Genomic DNA, 27850 nt, shown 5'->3' on the forward strand with positions numbered 1-27850 from the left:
AATATTAAGTATACATGTGGATGTATGTCTACGTCTAGAGCCACCTATATTAAAGTTAATGTAATCAAACCTTTCATGATCCGAATCTTGCACATTGGATAGAGAAACGAGAGCTTTGTTTCATATGACTCAAAAGGGTTACACGAACCAAATATTAAGCCTAGTTATAATGAAGATGGGTCGCCAATCATCTCAATGCAACATATCCTCTCTCAAACAAACACAAAAACATAAATTACAAAATGCAAACCCTAAAAATACAAACACAAAAGAAAGTTAACTTTGAAGTGAACAAATAAATGAAAGAAATATTGTATAGGATGCTCAAAGGCAAAGTTGTCCAAAAGTCCAAGGTGAAATAATAGTTGAAGAGCAACACCCACCCTAGACGAATCTCAAGGGTTGAAACTACAAATCAAGGCTTAAATTACACTAAAAATTGAAGGGCAACAAGCTAGAAACCAAAATGTAGCAGTCTAGAGGGCTGTAACGAGTAAATGCAACAATGTAACCAATAACAAATGATGGCAACTAATTACTAACAACTATCATGAGCTTGACAACAACAAAAACATGACAATCTCATACAATGCAATTTATTCCAATAGTACAATAACCCAATGGCAACTAATAACATCAATAAAAGGCTATAAAACATAGCATAAAACAAGACGCCAAGTGACATGCAACAATGAGGATCAAGTCACCAAATGCTAGTGATGATGGATCAACAAGGTGAAATGGGCTAATGATGTGAACCTCCAAAAAGGGAATGAACTAAGTGATTGCAACCTCCTATTTATAGATATTGATCCTCCAAAAGTTCAAGTGTTTGCTTATGGGATAGATAAACTTTGGCAAATTTTGATTTTTGAGGTTGCTTTAATGAGCTAATGAAGATTTGATGTGTAGCACATCTTTTTTGGCTTAACAACATGAAACACGTTTCAATAGGAGTAAAACGAGATGCATTTGACAAACGAAACACATAAATAACCAGCATTTTGTCTACTCATTTCATTCCAAAAAGATAAGCAAAATCCTTGAAAAACCAATTGAATATGTGTTTTAAATGTGCTGTTATACCGTTTCATGAACCAATTCACTAAGGGCCTACCCAAAGGTGAAATATTTCAAGGGTGAAATGTTTTGTGGTTACCTTGATGCATGTAGGTTACAATTGGTATTCTTTTTAGTCAACATATGTAATACTTGGTAGGCGAAATTCATATCTAACTTCCATTAAGGACTTTTGATCCATCTTTCTTGGTAGAAGTGTTGGATTGACAATCTTAATCAGTATGGTAGGTTTCTCTTCCTCTACTGTCTTCCATTTGCATTCAAAACTTCATCCATAACGATTGTCGCAGAAATGTGCAATATGAGATAAATTGTAATCTTTGCTTCATACAAGGAAAATCATTTCCCTTCACCGCCCATAAAAAACAAGAATCGATAGGCCCTTGTTAGCATAGATCACAGAAAGGTCATAATGCACATTGTTTCACATTTGTGACACACACTCGTCAAATGGACTTGATATCATTTTCTGTTTGAGATCTGAATTACTTAATGGAACAATTTTTACGTACTATGGAGTGCCAATATCCTGTCGAAGCACGGTGGGTAATGCTTTGGTGCGAGATTCAATCTAAATGCAGACCCAGATTGGGCATGGTACATACCTCCACCAAGTGTGAAAGTTAGGATTCGGATGGCTTTTAAGTCATTGATTGACTAGACATCATCATAGTGGAGTGTACATTTGTTCTCCATGCACCATCCCCTTGAGAAAGCATAGGAACTTTAATGTGTTTCAACCCCCTTGGAAAACTGGAGAAACTGGCACATAAACCTACTTGCTACTAATGAGGCTCCCTACAGAGCATCCCTCCGTCAGCCATCAATCTACTTTAAATGCTTCTGTCAGCTATCCAACAAATTCTAGCAAAAACAAAAGCATTGCAAGGTTGGACTCTCATCAATTCAAAATAGTTATTGCCATTCATGCTCAAAAATTAGAAGCTAAGAGCTGCAATTCTTCAATCTTTTTTGCATCATCAAGGCGCCCTGCATTTCTTAAACCATGGCAAAGTGTTCGGTACGTCCAATCATCAGGAGCACAACCGAGTCCAGGCATGTCATTGAAGCACTTTAAAGCATCATCAAACCTGTCTACTCTTACGAGCACTGCAATCATGGCATTGCAGACCACCACATTCAAGTAGGATTTACCTTTCTCTAAAGATTTGAACATTTCCCAAGCCTTATCTACATGTCCTGACTTGCCATATCCAACAATGATACCACTGAATGTGTATGGGTCTGGCCCACATCCTCTGGACTCCATATCCTTGAGAAGTGTGTCCACATATTCTATCATTCCAGCTTTTGCAAAAGAGCGGATCAGTGTATTGAAGGTGATCGTATTCGGATAGCATCCACTGTTGTCCATCTCCTTAAATAGAGAGTACCCTTCCTCAAGCCTCCCAGCCCTTGTCAGACCATCAATAACTGAACTATAAGAAACAACATTTGGCTCATGGCCAGCCTCCAGCATTTCCTCGAAATAATGGAGTGCGTCATCAATACCTCCAGCTTTGCAAAGTCCAGTAATAAGAGCTGTATAAGTAACCACATCTGCCATGCCTGGCTTTCCCTTCACCTTTTCAAATAAAGCCCGGGCTGCACCAAGCTTTTGTGCCTTCCCCAAACTGTGTATGAGAGTTGAAAAAGTATATGAATCAGGAGAGATACCTTCATCAGCCATATTCTCTACAATATAGCTTGCTGCTTCAATATGGCCAGATCTTCCAAGTGCCTTGAAAAGTGTGTTATAGGTGATAAGATTGGGCTTTAAACCCAAAGCCCGCATGTCCTTCCACAACTCATACGCTTCATTTACTAAATTTGCCTGTCCCAAGAGGTTGATAAGTGTACTGTAAGTGATTACAGTTGCTGCAATACCTCTGTCCTTCATTTCATCATAAAGCCTTAGAGCCTCTGTAAGATCGCCACTTTTGCCTAAAACATCAATGAGAGTATTGTAAGTTATTGCATTTGGTTCTACACAATTGAGCTGCATCTCATTGAAGAGGTTTCGTGCTTCCTCTAATCGACCTTCCAAAGCAAAACCTTTCATCACAGAATTGAACAGACTGGCTCTTAGTGTCCCTGCCCTTGATTTAAGCTCCTGTAAAAGTGCATAAGCTATATCTACCTCACCACTTTGAGACCAAGCAAAAATCAAGTTCTCCAAGATGTTAGCATCTGGAACTCGATCCTTTCGTTTGAGTTCCGAATAAAGTTCATAAGCATGCTTTGCATGACCTGCTTTGACAAAGGCCCCTATCAATTCTCTGAAGACATGCATGGCAGTGTGCAGACCACTTTTACTGGCCTCATCAAGGAATTTGGATGCCAGACCAATGTGTCCTGCTCTGCTGAGACTTTCTACTAGAATATTGAACATAGATTTTTTATATATTCCACCCATACCTATCATCTCTAGAAAGATTTTGAATGCATCTTCCAATTGTCCTAGTCTAGCCAAACCTCTGACAAGTTCAATATGTGCATCAACTGAAGCGAGCTCATCTCTCTGTTTCATCTCTTTAAATATTTTAAATCCTTCTTCTACTTTGCCTAGCTTGCAATAAGAACAAATGAGAATGCTACAGCGAGTCACTTCATCCAAAGCTGTGCTTACACTAGCCACAGACACTCTGCCTTTGCCTTTGGGGCTATCACCTGCACTGCCTGTACCCATGCACAAACAACACATAAATTTCTCTAGTCAGGAAGAGAGTATGAAGCAGTATCCAACCAAACCTTTAGCAAAATTCCTAGCTACAGAGTTAAAGAAATCTGTCTATACATTATGATGATGCATATTTAATATTAATCCAGCCTTTTGCTGTCAAAAAAATTAAAATACCAGTATGTATACCAGGAAAATCAACTTCATACGTCATCTCTTGTTCTACCCTCTCTTTCCACTAAATTATTTACTCTTAAGAGCTGCAGGTTGTTGATTTCTTCTTATGTTTGAGAAAAATGCTTCAAAACAAGTGAATTCCCAGTGAAATACCAAAGGGAACACCAATGTTCACAAGATATATACACACAACATTGAAAACTAGCAAACATGATGCTGTTTCAGTAACTATTTATTTGGATAGAAAAGACTCATTAATTATATTACGCAACCAATCAAAAGATACAACAGTTCAACAGCATGGCTAGAGCTCAAGGAGTAGGCCCAACAACAGAGCTGGATCTAATTAAATCATACATGAAGCCTCTATAGAGCTTGTCATGAAACAATAGGGTTTGCAAGGAGAAACACAGTGTACAACAAACACTAAGAAAAAGACAACTATACTATCCTACCTGAACAGGCGGCAACAGCTAGAAGGAATCTGCACTGTGAAGGCAATGAAATGCAGTCTTTCGAGCGAAGGTGTAAATGACAAGGAAAAGAGCGACTCTACGGAGGGAGTGAAATGCAGTCCTCAAGGTAGCAAAATGCTAGAGTAGACATTGGAAGGACAATAGTGGGGGGAGCAAAATGCAATCCTCGAAGCTATCAGAGATGAAGGTTATGCTGAAATGTCTCCAAGATGAAGACTACTATCAAGGTGACAATTGGACAACCCTTCAAGAGTGAAGAAAACACAAAAACGCAAGTATTTGAAGTAGGGCTCATAAAGAGGTCTAACCTACTCAAAACGCAGCAATCTAGAGTGTCTAGAGCTGATTGCAATATGAAGAAGACCTCTAGAATGAAATCACCGCTGGTGTAGCATCACGATCAGCTACACAATACCATGCATTAAGATATCCGCTAGGGTAGGGCTGTGGACAACATCTTAGAGATTTAGTCATCCCTTAGACTAGCATTGTCAGGCTATAGTTGTACAGCTAGTTCTCTCGGGCACAATTACGCATTTCCTGTCAGTTTTTGGGCATTCCCAGCAGTCATCAAAAGCCAACACCTTTTCCACGCAGGTCAAACAGTTTGTGGACAGCTGGCAGTGCCACCTGGCACAGCAGATCAGATCACTGATTTTTTGGCATTATTTTGTGTGCAATCAGTCAGTCGGCTGGCCAACCTGGTCATTATGATGGCTATTTTGCTACTATTTATATTCAGCAATCTGCTAGCCCACACTTAATTGTGTTTTCAAGTGGCGAGAGAGATCGGCTGGAGGAGATACTTTGACATCCTATCTGTATATCTGCAATCTTCATTTAAGCGTTCCTTGAATGCAGATTTCTACATTCTATTGTCTCTTTTCTATCTCCCTCTTCTCTCATGTTCATTGTCTTTCATTCTTGTCCATATGCTTCCACATGCACTACACTCTGACATGATATCAAAGCAATGTAGAAGGGCTGATTGATCGTGGGCTACAAATTGCAGTCCGACATAGAAATTGCAATGGATCTCAAGAAAGTGCTTGAAGAGCAAATTCTTAACAGCACGGTAGAATTCACACTTGGGGAGGTTCTTGGCATTGCTAAGCATAAATTTCATGATAAAATCATCGACCTAATTAAGAGGAATAGAAAGTTTCTTGGTGATCCGGTTAATGCTTTGACGCACATAGAAGAGGAGCCCAGTTTGCAAGTGCTGTTTTGGAAAGAGCTAATGCTCTAAATCAGCATGCTGAGGATAAAAATGAGGACGTAGTAACTAAATATTCAATTATTTGCAACAACACTCATATGGGAGTTAGATAAATGCATCATATTGATTATGAGGCTTAGCAATTTATCCCTAGAAGTCATTATACATGAAACCATTGGGCACAGGCTACAACAGAAACTGTGGTTAAGGTTGGGGAGCATGAGACTCCATGTGTTGCTTTGCTTGACCATGCTTTAGAAATTAATGTAAGGCTTCGCCATTTGTACAAAAATAGTGCATCGCCAATTGACATAGATCATGGTTGGACAATGCGGGCTGCAAATACAAGAAGAGCAACATCTTTTTGTGCAAGACAATTCTTCGTATCTAGTGATTTTGAGACAGCCATACATTATATTTGTTCATATGGAAACAAAAGTATTGGATGATGGCTCAGCTTATGCAAGAGCTACAAGCAAAGATGGTAAAAGGGCTGTCCAATTTCTCACTATATATGTGAATTATCCAAGAAACCAAGAAACTTTAAGAGATTATCCAAGCAAAGGAATTCAAAAAATCGGTTTCTCAGTGGGCATTATTGTAATGTGGGGCTAGAGTACTACTGTCTAAAGGATGCTCTTGCCTTCTAAAGTGGAAAAAGATGTATTTGCTACTGGTTGTACTCAACGCAAGTGATTCAGGTTTGTTTAAAGTGTATGGAGACCATGTGCAGGGCCGAGATTGTACATAGCGAAAGCTGAAAAAGAGCTAAGAAAATATGGGTGAAAAAGAGCCTCTATGATGAGCTGAGTTTTGTTGATACTATGGCTGAAATTTCGGCAGGAATAAATGCAAAAAATGAGGCTGAAAACAAGGTTCTTCACATATGCTCTTTGGAGATGTTTAAAGTGATAGCAAAGTCTACTCAACAAGAAGGGTTAATGCTGAAAGAATGGGCTGATGTTGTTGTTGAAATGAAATATAAGACAGTTGACTAGAAAGTCAAGCCAGTTGCTTTGCCACTACCACCTAACAATGATGGCTTGTATAAGAAAGTGTCAAGGCAACAAAGCTAGTAGAATCCAAAGGATCTAGGGCATAAATTTTTCATTCCATCTTCAATCATTCCCTTTGAAACCAGCCTTCCTTCTGTGGAGGGGTGGTAATCACCTAATTATAACTTAATTATAGCAAGCAATAATTAATGAAATACTGAAACACAAAGATTTACCAATCAATCTTGGACATTGGATACCCAGTTGGCCCTAAAACCGGTGCCTCTTTTAACATTTCTTTATCTTTAATTGCAATTGAATTTGAATACAATGGGATTCCTTCAATCCCCTTCACAATCCCAAAGCCCCTTGCTATCCGGAAAATCTAAAGCAGAAGACAAAGGCCAAGGCAAAAATAAACGGAAGACAAAGGCGCGCCAAGAAAAATATGGAAACACAAGAAGTGCAGAAAAGTCCTAAATAAAGGAAAAATGAGCACAAGAAAAAACACAAGTCAATACTTTTGTAAAAGAGCGCAAGCACATCATGATTTAATTTAAAGAGCGTCGGGCTCTCACCCATGCAATTTGTAAAGGTAGATGGGCGGTAGAAAGGAAGCTAGGAAGATAGGAGGACAATGAAAAAAGGGCCTAGGCCACGGCCAGCCATGTAAAAAAGGGGATAAGGGGATGACTGCCCAAAAGGGATTTAGGATTTTGTATATAAAGTTGAAAGGTGAATGAGAAGCTCATTCTTGTATGTGGCCAAAAGTGGCTCTCCTCTTCTTCTTCTTCTTCTCCTTCTTCTTGCTTGCTTGAGCTTGTGCTTGAGAGAGGGAGTGTGAGAGTGTGAGAGTGTGAGAGAGTGAGTGTGTGAGGGTAAGGGACCGGGGAGGAGAAGCTCTCCATGTTTTCCTCTCTTCTTCTCTTCTCTTCTCTTGCTCGCGGCAATGGAGCTTGGAGCGTGGAGCGTGGGGATGGAGCTCGCTTGAAGCTTGCACTTGGATCGTGGAGCTACCGGAGTGCGCGGGAGAGAAGGTAACTCGATTGGCATGGAGGTAAGCTCACTACACTCATGGATAGGTAACGTGTCAGCTATGTGAGAGGTAGCCATTAGTGCTCGGCTTGGAACGCTAAGTAAAGCAAGCAAATTTTCACATCCTTGTGACAGCTGTCTCCCTTGAAATCCTTGCAATCATCCCCACTTGCACTATCAAATGCATCAAGCTCATTAGCAACGTTGGGCTCTTCCAATGGAGGCTTAGACATTTCCTTCTGTTCTTCTAGCTGTCCTGAAGCTCTACAAGGTGTCTTCTTCTCTTTGCCTTTGCTGTCCTTCTTTGGGGCATTCAAGAATCGAGTAAACTAAGGATCCTTTATCAATTCAGCAAAAAGATTTACTATTGTCCTCATCCGATCTTTGAACCTATTATCATCAAATTCTTCACCCTCTTGCTGGTCATCAGCATCTTGAGGAATGGAAGTCCCTATATTTGGGTCATTTCCCACATTTTCAGTTTGTTGTTCATACTAAGAACCTTTGTCCAAGATCATGCATTGTATTTCCCCCTTCACCACGTGAATGACCATGCTGAGATGCATCATCGCCACTTGCTCCCATATCACTATGAGAAGAGATACTTGCTATAATCAACAGCTAAGCACATTCAGCAGTAATGCAAAGCTTCTAACTTGCCATCAAGTACCTCGAACCCACCAATTCAAAGGATTTGATGGTAACCCGGTCATACAACCACGAAACTAGCCTTTCTTCCATGGAGGGGTGGTAATAACCTGATTATAACTTAATTACAGCAAGCAATAAATCAATCTTGGACAATGGATCCCCTGTTGGCCCCAAAACCAACACCATTTTCGATATTTCTTTATCTTTAATTGCAATTGAATTTAAATACAATGGGATTCCTTCAATCCCCTTCGCAATCCAAAAGCCCCTTGTTATCAACAATGACCAACAAGTCTTCAAATTGATTTGCCCCTTGATTTGCTAAGGCAATTGGCCTTCACCAACTCCTTGGAAAATGAAATTTGCCCCAAATTCGAGTGTTGGCTGGTCCCTCACTTCAATCTTGCTAAGAATTAATTCTCAACCCTGAAAATTCAAGTCTTGAGGCTTCAATCTCTTGGCATGCTTCTCGAGGTTGCTATCAAACCCTAATTTCTATTGTAAGTTAGGGTTTACAGCCGAGAAAAATCTCAACCTCCAATGATTACAATGTTGAGATCTTCAAAGCAAGACTGCAAATGGCTAAAGATCGAGAGAGAATGCTGAATAGAGAGAAAATTCAGACTTCCATCACGAGAAAATGGAAGAAATCAGCTAGATAGCCATGAAAGCTCTCTCCATCAATGAAACACACCGAATATGATGTTTGTTTGGCTAAAACAGCCCTCAAACTGCTGTCACTTGCTGCTATAGTCTCTTCACGGGATATCATTGGCTCCCAAAAGGTTTCTTGCTGGCTGGAAATGGCATGTCAATTGTTGTAGTAGCTATGGCAACCTACTCTCTATCTCTCTCAACTTACAGAAGGCTAGAATAACTTTCTCTCGCCCCCAACCTCAAAAACGTCTTTTCCACTTGCATGGGCAACTTTTGCCGAGTGGCAGCCTTCTAATCCCATTTTCCAACATTGTCCGCATTATTAAATTAATTTCAGCTTTAAAATTTTGAAAATTAATTTAATAATTATTTAACTGCCCAAAAAATCAGTCTAACCAACCAACAATTAAATTAGTTTAATTCGCTAGCCAATTCATCTCCCAAGTGATCCTAAGTCTTCTTTAGAACTCGAACTAGCATTAAGGACTATTAAATGCCAAATCTCTAGTGTCACCAACAATTGACACTTATGGCTAATAAGATGTTTTAGGCCAATTTTTGGCATCGGATACTACCTAATCTCTGTGCAACATTGCTTAAGATAACTTTTGACATTGACATCTACTGGTTTTCTTAGATCCTTGACTCGTAAATATGAAATAATCTCAATTGCACTTCACATGTGCAACACATGCATAAACATTTGATTAAAGATTAATCCAAATGTTAAGAGTTGGATGCTTTGAAAACTTGAGTTAAAAAAAGCTTTGAGATGAAGGATATGGGATAGATCTCACATATTCTTGGGATGTGCATCACATATGATTACTCTTAGGGGCTTCTTTACTTGTCACAGAAGGAGTATATATAGAAAATCCTTGAGTGCTTTCGTATGTAGAATGTTAAGCCTATTGGTTGTCCTTTACCTTCCCATATGAAGGTCAATTTCAAGTAGATTATCCCAGATGAGGCTCGGTTGCCCCATCTCACCACCTGCTCGTGACTAAAAGGTGCCCTTAGACTCGAACTTCATCTACTGAAGCTAGCCATAAAGGGTCACTATCATAGAGACATGAAATTCTAGGATGCTTTTAATATTACCAATAACATTTGATTAAGTTATTAATCAAATATGCAAGGTTATTTAGCAAATGTAATGCACATGGCAACTATATCATGGTAGCACGCCAAGAAACCTGAGGATGCAATGGGTGTGCTGGGAATAAAGGGCCATCGTGCCTTTTATATGTGCACGGGTATGAACACACCCTTAGCACATTGTACTTTCATATATATATCTATCTAAAACCTAAAGTGGGACACTCGTCATTGTACCGAAAAAATGTGTTCACTCTCTACTCTGCTCACTCGCACTCTCTCTGTCTCCCTCACTGAGTGTAAGGTCTGTCTACCTCGATCTCTGTGCCTAATCGATTCCTTCAAAAACTGGTATCAGAGCGTAAGGTGTTGAGCGTGCTAAGCATGATTGTTAGTCAGGCTGAGGCAGTCGTGAGCTGCAGAAAGCGGACAGGCCGTGGAGAGTGTGCACTTAGCCCCCAGCGTGGAGTGGCAGGAACTATAGCCGTGTGGCCCCCAACGTGGAGTGATGGGCAACAACCAGTCGAGCAGGTCTGCAGTATCGCAGTGTGGCAGAACGGTAGACGCGCTGCCTTGAGGTGGTAGTGAGGCCACTCGTCATCGGGCGAGCGTGACGAGACCAGCTAGACAAGCAAGGACAGGCCTGATAGGGCGCGCGACGCCAGCGGGCAAGGACAGGTCTGACGAGCGCACGACGAGGAGAACGTGAGATAGGTCTGATGGGTCAACAGACCCGTCATTCAAATCATCTTTTTTCAACAAAAAAAAAAAGGAAAATCCTTTTCTCAAACTCATTCCTCTAACCGAGGTTCGCGCGTGCAAGCACAAAACATCAAATTTGAGCAATTTTGGCCCAGAAAGTTAGGGCTTTTCCAGACTGAGCACTGTTGTTGGAAAATTGAGGTATCTACGTCGAAATTGCAGACATTGTATGCATTTGAATTGGGGATTTCGCCAAAATTGTTAAAATTTTATCATCTGAGTGAAATTTCTCAACATTTAGCCCGGAAATTTAGGGCTTTTCCCAGATTTGGGAAATTTGATGCAAGACAAGCAAATTTATCTCAAAAATTGCAGGAATTTGTGACATTTTGTCCCCGACATTTGGGGCTTTTCATGTACATGCACAAATTGGGCTGAAATTAACCCAATTTTCAGACACTGAGGCACATTGGACCCCGTGCAATTTGGGGCTTTTGCAATTTGGGCAAAATTTGTGCAGCATTTGGTCATTTTATGTATATGCAATTGAATTCCGCGCAATTTGGACATCAACACTTGGTGAAATTTGGGGGTTTTGCTGAAATTGCTTTATTTTGGCAAAATTGGACAGCCCTATGCATGACAGAGGAAATGCAGATGTGTGGTTGACGCTTTTGAGCACAAAATTTTGGGGCTTTTGACCGTTCGTGTCAAATTTATGCCCGTGGATACACGTACAATAGAAATTGCAGCTGAAATTTTGGGATTTCTCATGTAATGTGATGCACATGCCCTTTGGAACAGCTGTAATCAGTTGGATAATGCTGTAGCACTTGGTTTGGTGCTTCTGAAAACTGAATTAGAGATCTGAAATCTATACTTCTGCGTGGTCATTTATTGCTGATTGGTACTTGTTTGTACCTTGGTCACTTGGGTGACAATTTGGGCCTGCATTTACTGGTTTTTTGGTCACCTTTGAGCTGAAAACCATGGCTGGCAGCAATGACAGCAGTAATTTGATGCATATAAAGAAGCTTGAAGGCGCACACAATTTTGCAGTGTGGCAAAAACAGTGCTACAATATCCTGTTACAAAAGAAGCAGGCAAAGCCGATCAAAACTAAAGGGGCAAAGCCTGTGGACACGGATCAAGACGATTGGGATGAGTTGAATGAGCTTGCACGCTCAACCATAGAGCTATCGATTTCTAATGCCTTGCTCTTCAACATTGAAGGTTTGGATTCTGCATATGCTATATGGACTAGACTGGAAGAACTTTATGCACAGAAGAGCACTGCAAGTAAAGTGTATTGGCTGAAAAAGCTTATGGATTTGCGTATGAAAGAAGGTACAGCAATGTCTACTCACTTGAGTGAGTTTAACTCCATTTTCAGCCAGCCGGTTGCCTTGAAGTTCATGATTGATGAGGAATTTAAGGCTACTTTCTTGCTTTGCACTCTACCAGAGAGTTGGGATACATTTAAGACTGCTATGAGCAATTCTAATGTGATCCTTTTGTATGCTGATGTAGAGAGAGCTCTACTTATGGAAGAGATGAATCGACAAAACAATGCATCCAGTAAGTCTTCCAGTACTTTGCATACTAGGGGCAGATCACAGCAAAAGGGCAAATATGATGGCAAGGGACGCAGTAAATCACGTGGCAAAGATGTTGAATGCCATCATTGTGGCAAGAAGGGTCACTTTAAACGTGACTGCTACAAATGGAAGAAAGAGAAAGGAAAAGGCAAGAAGACAGATGATTGCAAGGAAGAGAAGAAGGACAGTCAACCTAAGAAGAGCAGTGTAAAAATCGAAGAGGTGAATATAGTCACTCATGACCGTGACAGTGGGAGTGATGTACTCTTTGTCTCTTAACATTTTGGTGCACATGCTCTACTTGCAAATACAGATGATGACATGCATACCTGGATTCTTGATTCAGGTGCTTTCTTTCATGTCACCCCTCATCGTGAGTAGTTTTCCGCATATACAGGGGGTCGACATGGTGTTGTCCATCTTGGGGACAACTATGCATGTGAGATTGCAGGTTGCAGGCTCCAACTGCTGCCCTGACGGTTTTCTCTCTCCTGCTGCAGTCACTGCAGTCTTTCTCTCACTTGTCAGCTGTCGTCTGTAGTTTTCTCTCTCCTCACAGCTACGTTTTTAGTCTTTCTCTCTCCTACAGGCTATCATGCCTGCGTTTTTAGTCTTTCTCTCACCTGCTACCTACGTTTTTAGTTTTTCTCTCTCCTCACTGTTGTCTGCATCAGATCCAGCTTCTCACTGCTGCGTTTGCTGGTGTTCAACATCCGGAGGCTGCCTGTTCAGTATTCATTCACTGCATAGTGTGTTTGCTCCATGAGCATCGTATTATTAGTAGTCATATCATTTCATTTATTCACTGTGTTCATTGTCTCTGAGTTACCCTAACCTTAACCCTAACTGTGTTCTTTTATCAGTCTGTGCTTTGTCATACGATTTCTGTTTATGCTTCTGTGTTAGGGTATTTTCTTTACAGGCTTGGTGCCTGTGCAGGTCCTTCAAGATTCACTTTTACCTTGAAGTAGTAGATACCAAGACAATTAGATGGAAAGAACCATTCCTTATCTTAACCATCTGTATTTAGAGCAACGTTACCACCAAGATTTAGTGATCTGGTGTAGTAAAGATTATCAAGTTATTGAGTGGCAAGACGGATCTTTCACATAAGATATTAAGGTCTGCTGCTGCAGGCTTTCATCACAGCACTCCATGTAAGATACTCGGGTCCATGTAACTTATCATCTATAGAAGTGCACAGAGGAGCAACATGGAGAGGATAAGAAGAGAAGATAGAAGAGAGAAGATATATGCAGAGAGAATACAGCCAAACCAAAAGCAAAGACTTCAAAAAAGGAGAGTTCATGTGACATTAATGTGACATTAAATGTGATATTTAATGTCACATTAAGGTCATAAATATGGAATGTGACATTAAAAGTGACATTTAATGTCACATTAAGGTAAATCTAGGGGAACATGCACGAGAATGACCGTTCGGGCTCTTGGGCGCCCGAACGGGGTTAAGGGGAGCCTAGAGAGTCCAGGAATAGTAGGACTCCAGGAAGTTGACGGCTGGCAAAGGAATCCGAGTGAGAGGGCCAGCACGGATCTAGGCGTGGTTGGGAGGAGAAGAATCACTCGTGCTCAGAAGTAGTTTGATGGTTTTCTCTCTGTCTTGACGAATCTATCTTACATTGGTATCAGAGCCTATGGTTCAACGTCTCAGATCATCAATCGTTCGTCAAATTGTCAGTAATCCGTTAGGTCGTCAGTCGCAAGTCAGGCCGTCAGTTTTTCATAAAGTCGCGTGAGTACCAGGCGCCGTGAAAACACGACGGGCTGTGAAGAAAAACAAAAGGGAGAAGCGCCACATCACATCGCGTGAGTACCAGGCGATCGTGAAAACGCGACGGGCCGTGAAGAAAAACAAAAGGGAGAAGCGCCACGTCACATTAATGTGACACGTTACGTTACGGGCAAGGAAAAACAATTAGACGAGGGATCGTGAGGACCAGACCAGAAGTGGCGTCGCGAGAACCAGATGTGGGGTCACGAGGAAACGTGACTTTGTCACGACTGCTGTGAGACGGACATGACTGCGACTGCTGAGAGAGGGACAGAAGAATGTCATATACGACTGAAGTCAGGAAATTGAATTTCCAGCATGATTACTTCACTGTTCTAATCCGGGAAGATACAATCTGTTTCTTACTCTTCGAGTTTCTTTCCAAATCAACAGCCACTGTCTGCCATTAAAAATCAGGGAAGTACTTTACTTTGTATGCAAATTTCTTATTTTTGCTTTCCAATTCCAGTGTATTAATGGCAGAAAAAGGGAAAGAAAGGGTAATGGAAAGTTCTAGTTCCGGGGATCAACCTATGGTAGATCCCCATGACCCAGACATACAAGAAGAACAATGGGAAGAATTTTTTGCTACGCGAGAGCAATTCGATGATCTTACTGCTCGTGTGCAAACTCAGGGGGTTCAAATGGAATTTTTAACCCAAACACTTACTGAAATAAAATCTCAATTAACTTTATTATTGGAAAGAGATAAAAATAAGATAGAAACCTCGGATGTCCCATTTTCATCGAAAGATTTAGATGTAACTATGCGAGATCCTAAGGAACCCCAACCTTACCATAAATTGAGGGATAATCCAGTTCTAAAGGATATGAAACCACCTCAATTTTACGGGGAGGAAAAAGATAGGAATAAAGACACAATCTTTAATTTCCTCCAAAAATGGGAAGATTTACATAAATTAAAAAATACCCCACCACATCTCCAAGCACTGGAGGCTAGTTTAACTTTGGGACCCAAAGCATATAAGTGGTGGCGAACTTTAAAGGAGGCGAATAAAATACCTGAAACTTGGGCTCAATTTGAATCCGTCTTTTTGGAAGAATTTCTTCCTGAAAATGAAATGGAAAGAAATTGGGAAGATTGGGATTATATCAGATAAAAGGGAAGACCCCTGCTGACATATCTGGAGGAATATCGTGAGATAATCCTCAAACTGGAAGGAATAGATGAATTCCAAAAAACAAGAGGATTCATTAGGGGACTGGATAAAGCCTGTAAAAAGGAAGTAAAACGGAGTTTACCTAAGATGCTGGAAGAGGCAATTAAATTTGCATTAATTTATGAAGATAGTACGCATCCAGGTACACTCACTAGTCTCATTGATACAGAGCCCAAGTCTAAGGAATTGGAAACCTCAAAATTTGTGGGCAAATTTAAAAGAAAAATGCCATTTTTCAAGGGTAAAAAACAACCTTTTGAAAAGAAACCATATATGAGGCCAAAGTTAAGTCCTGATGACTTTGATAAGGCCAAAAAAGAAAAGTTGTATTTTAATTGCCTATCCCCTAACCATGCTGCTTGGAATTGCCCTCAAAAGAAAAAGGGGGAAGACAAAGGAAAGGATAAGGACAAGGGCAAGGGAAAAGAAAAACAAATCCATGTAGTGCAGACCTTAGAATTAAAGGGCCATGAAAAGTATAAATCTTTAGAGGTCTTGCACATGGATGTACAACATAAGTGTTGTATGTCAACTTCTATGTGGCAGCCTACTTTTGGGCCACATGATTTACTTAGAGTACATGGATTGATAGCTGGAAAACGGGTTAGAGTCATGATTGATGACTCTGCCACACATAATTTTATAAATTATGCACTTGTCAAAAAATTGAAACTTCCCCAACAAAACAGTGAGCATCAATATGTTGTTCATATGATGCAAGGCCAAGACAATAAAATATGGGATACAATGGTATCCAATTTGGAAATTGAGATTCAAGGATATAAAGATAAGCTTGATTTCCAAATAATGAACATGGAAAGAGCTGATATTGCTCTAGGGAGGGAGTGGCTATGGGGATTGGAACCATCCTTAAAACGTAGCTATCACCATAATACACTCGAATTTGGAAGGGATGGTAAGACTTTTGTCATTCAAGGTGAACATGAAGTATCTGATAATCCTTTGCTGTGTTCTACTGAAGTTCAGAAGCTGCTAAAGAAGGAAGTTTGTGAGCTATATATGCTATGGTCTCTTTCTGTACAGAATTGTTTCCTTCTGATTTACCAAGTGGCCTTCCACTAGATAGAGGTGATATAAATCACCCAATTGATATAAATAAGGATACACACCCAATTTCAAAACCACCGTATAGGTTAAGTGAAACACAGCATCAAGAAGTTGAAAGACAAATTAAGGATTACCTGGATAAAGGGTTTATTCAACCTAGTAATTCACCTTGGGCTTCACCAATTTTATTGGTAAAGAAAAAAGATGGTTCTATGCGACTTTGTGTTGACTATAGAGCACTTAATAAAATAACGGTGAAAAATAAATTTCCTATGCCCAAAATGGAAGATCTTTTTGATCAATTGCAAGGGGCAAAATTCTTCACAAAGATAGACTTAAGATCAAGCTATCACCAAATAAGAATTAAGGCACAAGATGTTTCCAAGACGGCATTTCGTACTAGATACGGGCATTATGATTTTTTGGTGATGCCTTTTGGCCTGACTAATGCACCAGCTACCTTTATGAAGCTGATGAATAGTGTTTTACGGCCCTATCTAGGACATTTTGTAGTAGTCTTCTTGGATGATATCTTGATCTTTAGTAAATCAAGAGAAGAACATTTGAAACACTTACAATTAGTATTCCAACTGTTAAGAACACATTCCCTTTATGCGAAGAAAACTAAATGTGAATTCTTTGCACAAGAGGTCAAATATCTAGGGCATATTATCTCAAAAGAGGGAATCAACATGGATCCAGAAAAAGTAAGGGCAATTATTGAATGGCCACCTCCAAGGAACCTGGAAGAGCTGCAGATCTTCCTAGGTTTATCTGGATTTTATCGTAGATTCATTCGAGATTATGCCAAAATAGTTGTTCCAATGACAGACCAACTTAAAGGGAAAGGAAAAAGTTTTAATTGGGGAGCAGATCAAAATGAAAGTTTTCAAAAACTTAAGGTAGCCATTGCTACAGCTCCAGTATTATTAATAGTGGATCCCAACAAACCATTTGTGGTTGAAGCTGATGCCAGTGATAAGGCAATAGGCGCGGTCTTATTACAAGAAGGTCGACCAGTTGCTTTTGAAAGCAAGAAATTAGATCGTGCAAAACAGAATTATTCTGTTTATGAGAGGGAGCTGTATGCAATAGTACATGCAATGAAGAAATGGAGGCACTATTTGTATGGTGCCAAACTTTTGATTTTATTGGATCATGAAAGCATTAAGTGGCTTAATGATCAACCAAATTTACACCGGCGTAAAGCCAGATGGGCCGAACTCCTCCAAGAGTTCGACTATGAGATCAGATATAGAAAAGGAAAGTATAATATAGTAGCTGATGCACTCAGCAGAATGCCCATCATTAATGAATTGAGTTTTACTCAGTTCACTTCCAACTTGCTTGAAACTTTAAAAGGGAAATGCCAGGTTGATCCGGCATATTCCAACATATGGGAAGCAATAAAAAATGGGGATCCAACTGAAAGTGCTTCTACTGAGGAAGGAATATCTGAGGATGTTCAACAAGGAAATGGAGAATTAGGGGTTGCTCAAACTGGATTCAAGTGGAAGAATTTTACCATTGATAATGGTTATTTACTCTACAAGGGTAGGATATGTGTCCCGAAAGATACAGAAATAAGGCGCCAGATACTCTTTGAGTGTCATGATACCCCTAGTGCGGGACATCCAGGAGTTAATAAGACTTATAGTCTTATTAAAAGGCAGTTCTATTGGCCTGGAATGAATAAGGACGTCCTTGACTATGTGGTCAAATGTAATAAATGCCAGGTTAATAAAACTGAAAAATTAAAAATGGGAGGACTTCTCCATCCATCAGAAATTCCTTCAGGAAAATGGGAGAGTATCTCCATGGACTTTATTGTTGCTCTACCTAGAACACAGAGGGGGCACGACTCTGTGTGGGTGATTGTGGATAGGTTAACCAAAATGGCTAGGTTCATTCCAACTTCAACTGATGTTAAAACACCAGAATTGGCTAGATTGTTCGTAGAGAACATATACCGATTGTATGGCCTTCCGGCAAATATAGTTTCTGATCACGATAGAAAATTTGATAGCCATTTTTGGCGTGCGGTATTTAGGAAATTGGATACTAAACTTAGCATGAGTACGGCGGATCACCCGCAAACAGATGGGCAAACTGAAAGGGTTAACCAAATTCTTGAAGATATGCTTAGGGCATATGTAAGTAAAAGGCAAACTAATTGGGAAGAGTACTTGCCGATAGCAGAGTTTGCATATAACAGTGCCAAGCACTCTTCCACTGGATATAGTCCATTTATGTTAATGTATGGGTTTCAGCCCAGAGCTCCTTTTGCAGTAGGACTGCATAAGGAAAGGGTTCAGGCAGCTAAAGATTTTTTGGAGGATATGAATAGTATGTTAAAATTTGCTCAAGAAAATATTAAAAAAGCTCAAAATCGAGCTAGAGCATATGCAGATCCTCACCGAAGAGACATCTCCTTTGAAGAAGGAGAATTGGTCTATCTTAAGGTGCCTGAACAAACTAAAACTATGAAAAAGGGACACTGTCCAAAGCTTTCACCAAGGTATTGTGGTCCTTTTATAATACTTAAAAGGGTGGGAGAATTGGCTTACAAGCTCCAACTACCTACTGGTAGTAAAATACATCCAGTTTTTCATGTAAGTAAATTAAGGAAAAAGCTGGGTGGTTTGGATAATCTAATCTTAAATGATGATATTGAGGAGTTATTCTATGACCAATCTAATCCACATGAACCAGAAAAAATATTAAATGTTCGTAATAGACGAACGAGGAATACTATTTATCAAGAATGTTTGGTTAAGTGGAAAGATTGTTCAGAAGAAAGCTCAACATGGGAGCGAGTAAGTACTTTAAAGAAAAGGTTTCCCGATTTATAGTTAGACCTTCCAAGTATCGTTTTCGAGGACGAAACCGATTCTTAAGGGGAAGGAAATGTGACATTAATATGACATTAAATGTGATATTTAATGTCACATTAAGGTCATAAATATGGAATGTGACATTAAAAGTGACATTTAATGTCACATTAAGGTAAATCTAGGGGAACATGCACGAGAATGACCGTCCGGGCTCTTGGGCGCCCGAACGGGGTTAAGGGGAGCCTAGAGAGTCCAGGAATAGTAGGACTCCAGGAAGTTGACGGCTGGCAAAGGAATCCGAGTGAGAGGGCCAGCACGGATCTAGGCGTGGTTGGGAGGAGAAGAATCACTCGTGCTCAGAAGTAGTTTGATGGTTTTCTCTCTGCCTTGACGAATCTATCTTACAGTTCATACACAATGTAACCAAAAATCTAATCAAAAACAAAGGTCGACTATTGCAAAATGAGGAAAAACCAAGCAAAAACTGCCAAAAACAGTAAAAACCGCCTGGAAAAACCATTGCCCAACCATAGTTAGGGGCAGAAAATGCAAAACACAAGCTGATTAGGGAGTGGATACAGCAAACTAACAATTACAAGCTGTAATACTAGTGCAGGCTGAAAATGCAAGGTACTGGACTGAAAACGCAGGCAGCAATTGCCCTCTTACATGTGAAACATGATTAGCAACACGTTGTCAAAGCAGCAAAGAAGTGGAAGACCTGAAATCAGCAGAGAAATCGCAGCAAGAACCTAGGTCCTACAATCTGATACCATGTCACAAGTGGTGCAGCAATGGAAGCATAGACAATTGTTGAAATAAATTTTTGAACACAAGACAGAAGAGAGAGAAAATAGAAGAACATAGAATAACACAAAAAAACACTACAAAACAAAAGGACTCAGAGATGTGCTTGAGAAATGGAATCCATATTAGCTCGCTTGGCTTGACCATTTCAGGCCACAAGTTTGTGTTTGGAATCGAGGACGTCTTGATTGTAGGCCACATGTGTGGACCCTATAGCAGGCAGCCTTCGCCAACAAGATAGATGGTATTGACAAGATACAAGATATTTGTGCTAGTGTTTCAGAGGCCATGAGGTTTTTGGGAGCATGTTCTTTTACCTTATTAGGATCCCTCATTTTGTGCATGTGGCTAATGATCTTTATCAACTATTGAGAAAAGGATAGAGATTTCAGTGGGGTCAAAAGCACACAAAAGCTATGAAGAAATTAAAAAGATTATCGAAGTAAGCATCGACATTGAGGAAGGCTGATTACTCAAAAGGGAAGCTATAATCATCACAATAGATACGAGCCCGATTGGTATTGGGTGGGCTATTGGATAGAATGATGATGAGGGAAAGAGATATGATATCAAGTTTTGTGCAAAAGTCTTGAAAAAAAGGCAACGAAAGTATCCACATGTGAAGAGAGAGCTTTTGGGTGCTGTAACAACCCTCAAATGTAACAAGCAATACTTTATAGATGCTCATGTAGTCATTGGAACAAATTGCTTGTCATTATTAGGCATGATTGCAAGTTATGAAACATCGAATATTGCTATGTGAAGGTGGATAGCTTTTATTAAGTCACTAGACCTCAAATTACAACACATTGCAAGAAGGCATAATCCAGTTGCAGACATGTTGTCAAGAGTACACTTTGAGGATGAAGATGGGATGATGGATGCTAAAGAAGAGAATATAGTTTCTTGCAAAAAATGGTTGTACTACTAACCCAAGTACAGCTCTCATTATGTAATAAAACTTTTGTATATCAATTGTTACCAAGACATATTGACTCAATGGTTCCAAATTAATTTGATACTCCTACTTTGAAAGGCGATTTGTACTATTTAAGTGTTTCAAAATATAATTAAATGTTCATCTTTCTATTTAAGGTTAGCCAATGGCCAGAACGCCCTATAATTATACTTGGGTCATCATTAACGAGATGTCCAAGAGAAATTAAAAGTTTAGTCAAGTAGTCAAATTGACCAAAAAGCTCAGATGACGAAGACTTTTACACTCAGATAGTCGCATTGACTAGAAGCCCATATAATGCCTGGTTTCAAAAAGTGAAACAGATGCTCATGATCGAAGAAACAAACCGTGAACCAATGAACCTATATAATGAAGCTCTCCAAAAGGTAAATTTGGTGACTCCTAAAATTTAAGAGGTTACTATTTTTTAAAGTTGCTCAAATGGAAATTATATTCGCATCAAAGGGTCCAAAATTTCGCGAGAAACAATTTTGTCTTCAACAACTATCTTAAATTCTTAATCAAATGAGAGATTTTTAGAGTAGAAGGTTTGAAAGCTTCTTTCTCTAAAAAAGTGACATGTGACATCTAATAGAGGACATGTATCATTTTGAAGAGACGTGTCCTTGCACTTGTCATTTTCAATAAACACTTGTTATTTGTAGCCTCTACTTTTCACTTTTGAGCACCCAAGCCCACACCTATATATTGGAGATCTCTCTCTTCATTTGAAATAAGCTCTCGTACTAAAATTTCAACCACATGCTTTGTATTCTCCTATCTATCTCTCATCCAAGAAGCATTTTCTACTTAGTTTGATCTAACCAAGCACTAAAGAAGAAAATTAGCTTGCTACCCGAGTTTGCAGAAATTAGCGTTTCAAAACCCTAATTTTCAAAATTGCAACAAATCTGCCTTTTATAGAAGTTCAGGCACTTGATGCCCATGGTTTTGTTTCAATAAATTCTTGTAAAGGGAGAGGGGCCGATTTTCCTCTCAACATGGTCTCAACTCTTTTCTCTCTCTATCTTTTAATTTTCATGGTGATAATTGATCGAGTTGGTTAAGTTCAAAGTATTATCATTCTCACGTTCTTCCCCGCACTTACATAGATATCAACCCTCTCAAGATGGTATGGACTCTTTCTCTCCAATTTTCAAGGTGAGAATTGATTGAGCTGGTTAAGTTCAAAGTATTGTCATTCTCACGTTCTTCCCTGTGCATACAGATTAATGTAGGAATAGCATTAAATACAACAAGTACAGCAATTGAACTAACATGAAAAGATGTTGTTACAATGAATACAGTAGTGATAGCTTAAGCTTGGACAACAAAGAAAAAGCACTTTGGATGTTATGTGATAGCTTTAAAGGTGTCTTTGAAAGACTCATATACAGGAGACTAACTAAAAAGTACCTCAACACATTGTCAAAGAGAGAAGAGTGGTTTGAAGAAGAGTACAAGAGGATTAAAATGAAGGCATATGGGTTCTTTCTAAAAGATAGGTATATTTGAAAGCATACAAAGAAGAAAAAATAGGTTCCACTACGAGTCCTCAGTGATAGAGCTACACACGTACAAGATATGTAGGAGTTTCATAAGAGTCTATGGGCTGGTCATAGAGGATTTTAGGGCACCTTTAAGAAAATAAGGCAAGATATTGGTGGCAAGGGATGTATCGAGATATTGCTCACTTCGTTGATTCATGGCCTACCTATCAAATATATTTAGCAATGAAATATAGGGATGGATTACAACCAACTTGTCCCTTATCTATTCATTTTAAACAGGTGATGGATTTTGTGACTATGCCTGCGTATATATGGAAAAAGAGATATCTGGTACTTGTGCACAAAGATTTGACAAATCGGGTGGAAGGAAGAGCTCTCAATACGAAGACAACACGGGCTATATGCACCTTTCTTTCCAAAGAGATCTTTTGTTGTTATGATTGTGTGAGAAAATTTACAGCTGACAGAAGATTGGATGCAAATGAGACTCATGAATTCTTGGCATACACCAAGAGTTTACCAACACAAATACCCCTTAGGAGAATGGCGTATTGAACGGGAAGAATCACAATGTGATCAAGATGGTGCAAACTATGATGGAGTATCAGCAAATGCTTCCATGTCTATGGGCCAAAGCAGTGACCACCGTATCTGCATCTTTAATCAATCCCCTACATCAACCATCGTTGGTATGATATCTTTTGGGGCTTACTTTAGTCACAAGCCAAATGTCTCTTATTTCAGGGTATTTGGGTGTGATGCTTATGTTCACATCCCAAAGAAAAAGATGGGTAAGTTTAAGCCACCTTCCAAAAGACACGAGTTCAAGGATTGTAGCTTGCAGCCCCAAGAATACATGCTTTATGATCCCATTTCACGAGAGGTATACAGAAGTCGAGACGCTCGGTTCATAGAGTAGTTTCCAACTATAGAGAGGACTGTTGAGCATCCCATCCTTGGAGATCCAAGTGACGGGACACCTGCTCTAGTGCCTTTGGAGTCTTTGCCTACTGAGCCTCCACCCTCAGTGGAGGAGGAGATTGCTTCACCACTAGATTCACCTGTTGAGCTGGCCCCAATGGACATTCCCGAGACTTCAGCAAAGGTAGAGTGGCAAGGAAAGTACCAACCTCCTCCTTGTTGGACACGTGATATACTCCGTGATTTAGAGATTGAGGGAGTCCCTAATATGTAAAACTAGAGCAGTGGGCTCGCTCTTGTGCAAATTGTGTAAACTTGCAAGTAAAAGCAATAGTCCCACGAGTAAACTAAAAGTCTGGAGTGTAGTCCATACAATTGGCATGAATGTGTAATAAATTTGCAAATCTTGAGACAACCATGCACTCTACATCTACATCACACCAACAAACAATGAAGGCTTTTTGACATTGTCATGGGTAAGACAAGAGAGACGAGTTAAGGCACCTGCCATGTAGCCATTGGCCCAAGTGTGAAGCAATTGCATGATTAATTGTGAGAGAACGAAAGACAATGAAGAATTTAATCAATGCACAATGATGCACAATCACAAAATGAGAGACAATCAAAGAGACTACTTTTGACTCAATTCTTTAGTAGCATGATACCCCCTCTCAACCCCAAAAAAGAAGGTCCAAAAAGAAATGGCAAGCAACGCTCCATGCCCTTTCTTTTTCTAAGTCAACGGGAACCAAGGAGATAACCACTCTCAGGTTGTGGATAACTAATTATTTACATTGGTTCAACAAAATCAAGATTCGACAAATTCAATTTCAAAAATTTGGTCAATCTCATTAGTTGCCCACATTGTAGTATTTGGCTAAAAATGCCACTCACTTAAGAATCTTTGCTCATGTTAAATTCATTGTTCCACATTTAGATACAGTCCTCTTCATTCCGGATCTACATAATCAAAACATTGGTTTCACTAAAAATAAGGTGTGCATGTAGGGAATGTAAAGTTCTTTTCTTCCTCCCTACTCCTACCATATAGCAGCACAAAAACCTTAATTTGAGTCTCCCAAAATATCGTGCACCATCTGAGCTGAATATTTCAAAGCCGTGCTAGGCACTTGGGCACATCTCCATGTCTTGCTGTACTACCATACTACAGTACTTTGTACACCTTACACCCAAAAAGTGACATTTTGGAGCATACTAGAAGCTTAAGTCCAGAACTATTTGAAAACTTATGGTCATACCAGGGCACTTGTTGCATCAACAAACCAAGTGACCGCTAGACTTTTCTAAAGCAGAGCCACATAAAAGAATCACAAGGGGCATGCATAAGCATGCTGCAATCCTAAGAGTTCAATCAAACTGCTCACAAGAATAAAGACAATGAGAGCATCCCGAAATCAATGTGTGTTTGTACCTGTATATCCATGTCTAAAAGGAAAGACAAGCTATGTCCTTAAAATGAATTCCACCATTCTGCCTAACGGACACTAGGAAAGAATCTACTTATGCACGTACATATCAACCTCCAAAAATAAGGATAAGCAGTTTCTTGAGATTCCACCATTGTTCCTAACAGACATTAGGGAAGAACGTGTTTTGGCACCTAAAGGAGGGATAAGCTGTTTCTGTAGACACCATCATGCTTCCTAACAGACAGTATGGAAGAATGTGTTTTTGCACCAGCATGTCCATGTCCAAAAGAAAGGTCCTCAAATTAACTTCTACCATTCTGCTCAGCAGACATTAGGGAAGAATAAGCTTTTGCACTTTGGACACCCAAAGGATGAGAAGAAGTTTCCTAGACCAAAAAAACACACAATGTTCAAAGTCTGAGGCTACAAAGAACATGAGTAATTACAATAATTTCGGTAGAACTGGGTTGGAAAGCAGCTCCCATGGCGACACCGCGCGAGAACTCGCAACATCACGACGATTCTGCTCCAAGATCACACGAAAAATCCACTCTCATTCGTCAGAAATGAAGTGAAGGCTCGCTCTCGTTCGCTGTATCCGAGGATGATGACGCCTCCATAGGTCTGTCGTCCCTCAGGAGCCGACCTGAGCATCTCATGCATGTGCGCAAGCTCTCACTCAGTCGTTCTCACGCTGTGTGCGCGTGCTCTGTTGTAGGTTGATCTCTCTCCCCCCCTCTCTCTAAAAATCACTCTAGCAAACTCTGCCTTCAATCAGCTTGCCCAGGCAGATCCTAGGCCTGTACCACTTCACTTACCTTCGCTAAACTCGCCAAAATCTTGTCAAGGTAGATAGTATAGCTATATGACTTCACACCCCTTCAAATTTGTCCTAACCCATATGGTCTTTTCGTATCAAAAAGTTAAAACAATTTACCTCATCCTACAATGTTGTTGGAATTGTTGAGCAATTTGAATTATTGGCAGGACTATGTTGGCTTGGCTTGGCATCTAAGCAATCACACACGTCTCCACAATCATGTCTCAACCTTTGGAAACAAAGAGAGAGAGAGAGAGAGAGAGAGAGAGGACCAATGAATATATACTACATCGTCAATAAGATTTTGCCATGTATATGTGTATCCTTAATGAGTTGACTAAGTACCCTCCTTAACGGAGCTACAATCATCGTTAACACATACAGAAATTACGAAACTTGACATAGGGGTAGCCAAGCCTTGGAGCAAGAGAGCAAAAGAGAGAGACACAAGATGTGGGAACTCCAATAGTCACAATGTGTGGCTGGCCTTCCCTTATTCAATAGTCACTGAAAGAATAAAGAATAAAGTGACAATGATGGGTGCCCACCACTTATATTGTACAGGTGTGTGATCATGGTGTGTGTAATAAATATAAGGTGGTATAGATAGAGGTATCTTTACCCCCAACAACCTCCCACTTAAAGGCGAATATGCCCTCAGTAAGAAAAGAATAAGAAAAATGTGACAAACTACAAACGCACATAAAAGTACAATAGGATTAGAAATAGATGTCATCTCATCCTATGTACATCATCTTCCTAAGAAAGGTAGAATATTCCGTTGAGAGACATTTAGTGAGCTAATTTACAGGATTCTCATTAGTCAAGCTCAATAAACTTATCCTCTACTACCTCCCTAATGAAGTGATAGCACACCTCAATACCTTTGTCTTCGCATGGAAGACCGGATTCTTGGCCAATGGAATAGCGCTTGTAGAATCTGAATGCAATGTAGGTATAACAATAATACCAAGGTTCATTGCTAGATAGCCTAACCATAAAGCCTCCTTGTAAGTCTCAATGGCTACTACATACTCCACCTCAATAGTAGATAAGGATGTGCATCTTGCACCCTAGACATCTAACAAACAACACCTCCAGCAAAAGTAAAGACATACCCAAAGATGGATTTTCTACTATTTGCATATCTTGCATAGTCGAAGTCGATGTAACCCATGAATTTTATACCTTGGCCACCATAGCAAATGTACATACCTGCAATGCCTTTTAAATAACTCACGATACCCTTCACGACATCCTAATGTTGCTAGCTAGGTGTAGCCATATAGTATGTTACAACACCCACTGCAAATACTACGTTAGGGCAAGTAGCTATCATGGCTTATATTGAACTATCCACTGTGGATGCATAAGGGATCTTGGCCATCTTGGCCTTCTACTCATCTGATTGGGAACAATCAACCTAACTAACCTTCATATAGGAAGATAAAGGACATCCAATAGGCTTAACATCATGCATATGGAATTGTTCAAGCACCTTATGTTTATATGCCTACTGTGGTAGATAAATGAGCTCCCCTAAGAGTGATCATGTGTGATGCACATACCAAGAAAATGTGATGCCTACCCCATGTCCTTTATCTTAAAGCTCTTCTTGAGTCGAGTCTTTAAAGCATCCATCTCATCATGAGCTCTCCTAACAATCAACATATCATCGACATAAAGTACCAAAATAATAAGCCTACCATCACAAGCCTTCTTCACATATAAACATAGATCTATATCATTGCCAGTATATCCTTGTGAATGCATGAAAGTATCAAACTTATGGCACCATTCCCTAAGTGCTTACTTAAGGCCATAAAGGCTCTTTCTCAACTTGCACAGTAAGTATTTGTCCTTTTTCATAAAGCCCTTAGGCTGTTGCATATAAACGTTATGAAGTAAGTCCCCGTGTAGAAAAGCCATTTTCACATCCATCTTATAAAGATCCAGATAATCTAACAGTGTAAGCAAAGCCAAAACCAAGCATAGAGTAGTTATCTTAACTATAGAAAAAAAAGACTTCATCAAAGTCAACACCATACTCTTGCTTAAAATTCTTAGCAACCAATCTAGCCTTATATGCTAGCTTGGGAATTCATGGGTACTCTTCAACTTATATACCCACTTGCATGGCAATGCATGTTTTTCACTAGG

At 39.8% G+C, this 27850-nt stretch overlaps 1 protein-coding gene across 1 annotated transcript; it reads right to left on the reverse strand.

The window, feature by feature from the left end:
• Positions 1-1697: 1697 nt before the first annotated feature.
• On the reverse strand, positions 1698-25710 carry LOC148015972 (uncharacterized). The gene is made up of 2 exons (XM_087664441.1): positions 25317-25710; positions 1698-3759 (listed from the first exon to the last, which is right to left on the reverse strand). The coding sequence occupies exons 1-2, from the start codon at positions 25381-25383 to the stop codon at positions 2012-2014; spliced, it is 1815 nt and encodes a 604-aa protein (XP_087520567.1). The 5' UTR covers positions 25384-25710; the 3' UTR covers positions 1698-2011.
• Between the last annotated feature and the right edge of the window lie 2140 nt (positions 25711-27850).

Source organism: Lygodium microphyllum, chromosome 23 (assembly GCF_053477565.2).
Source record: "Lygodium microphyllum isolate KBCC chromosome 23, Lygodium_microphyllum_v1.1.10, whole genome shotgun sequence".
Taxonomy (NCBI): domain Eukaryota; kingdom Viridiplantae; phylum Streptophyta; class Polypodiopsida; order Schizaeales; family Lygodiaceae; genus Lygodium; species Lygodium microphyllum.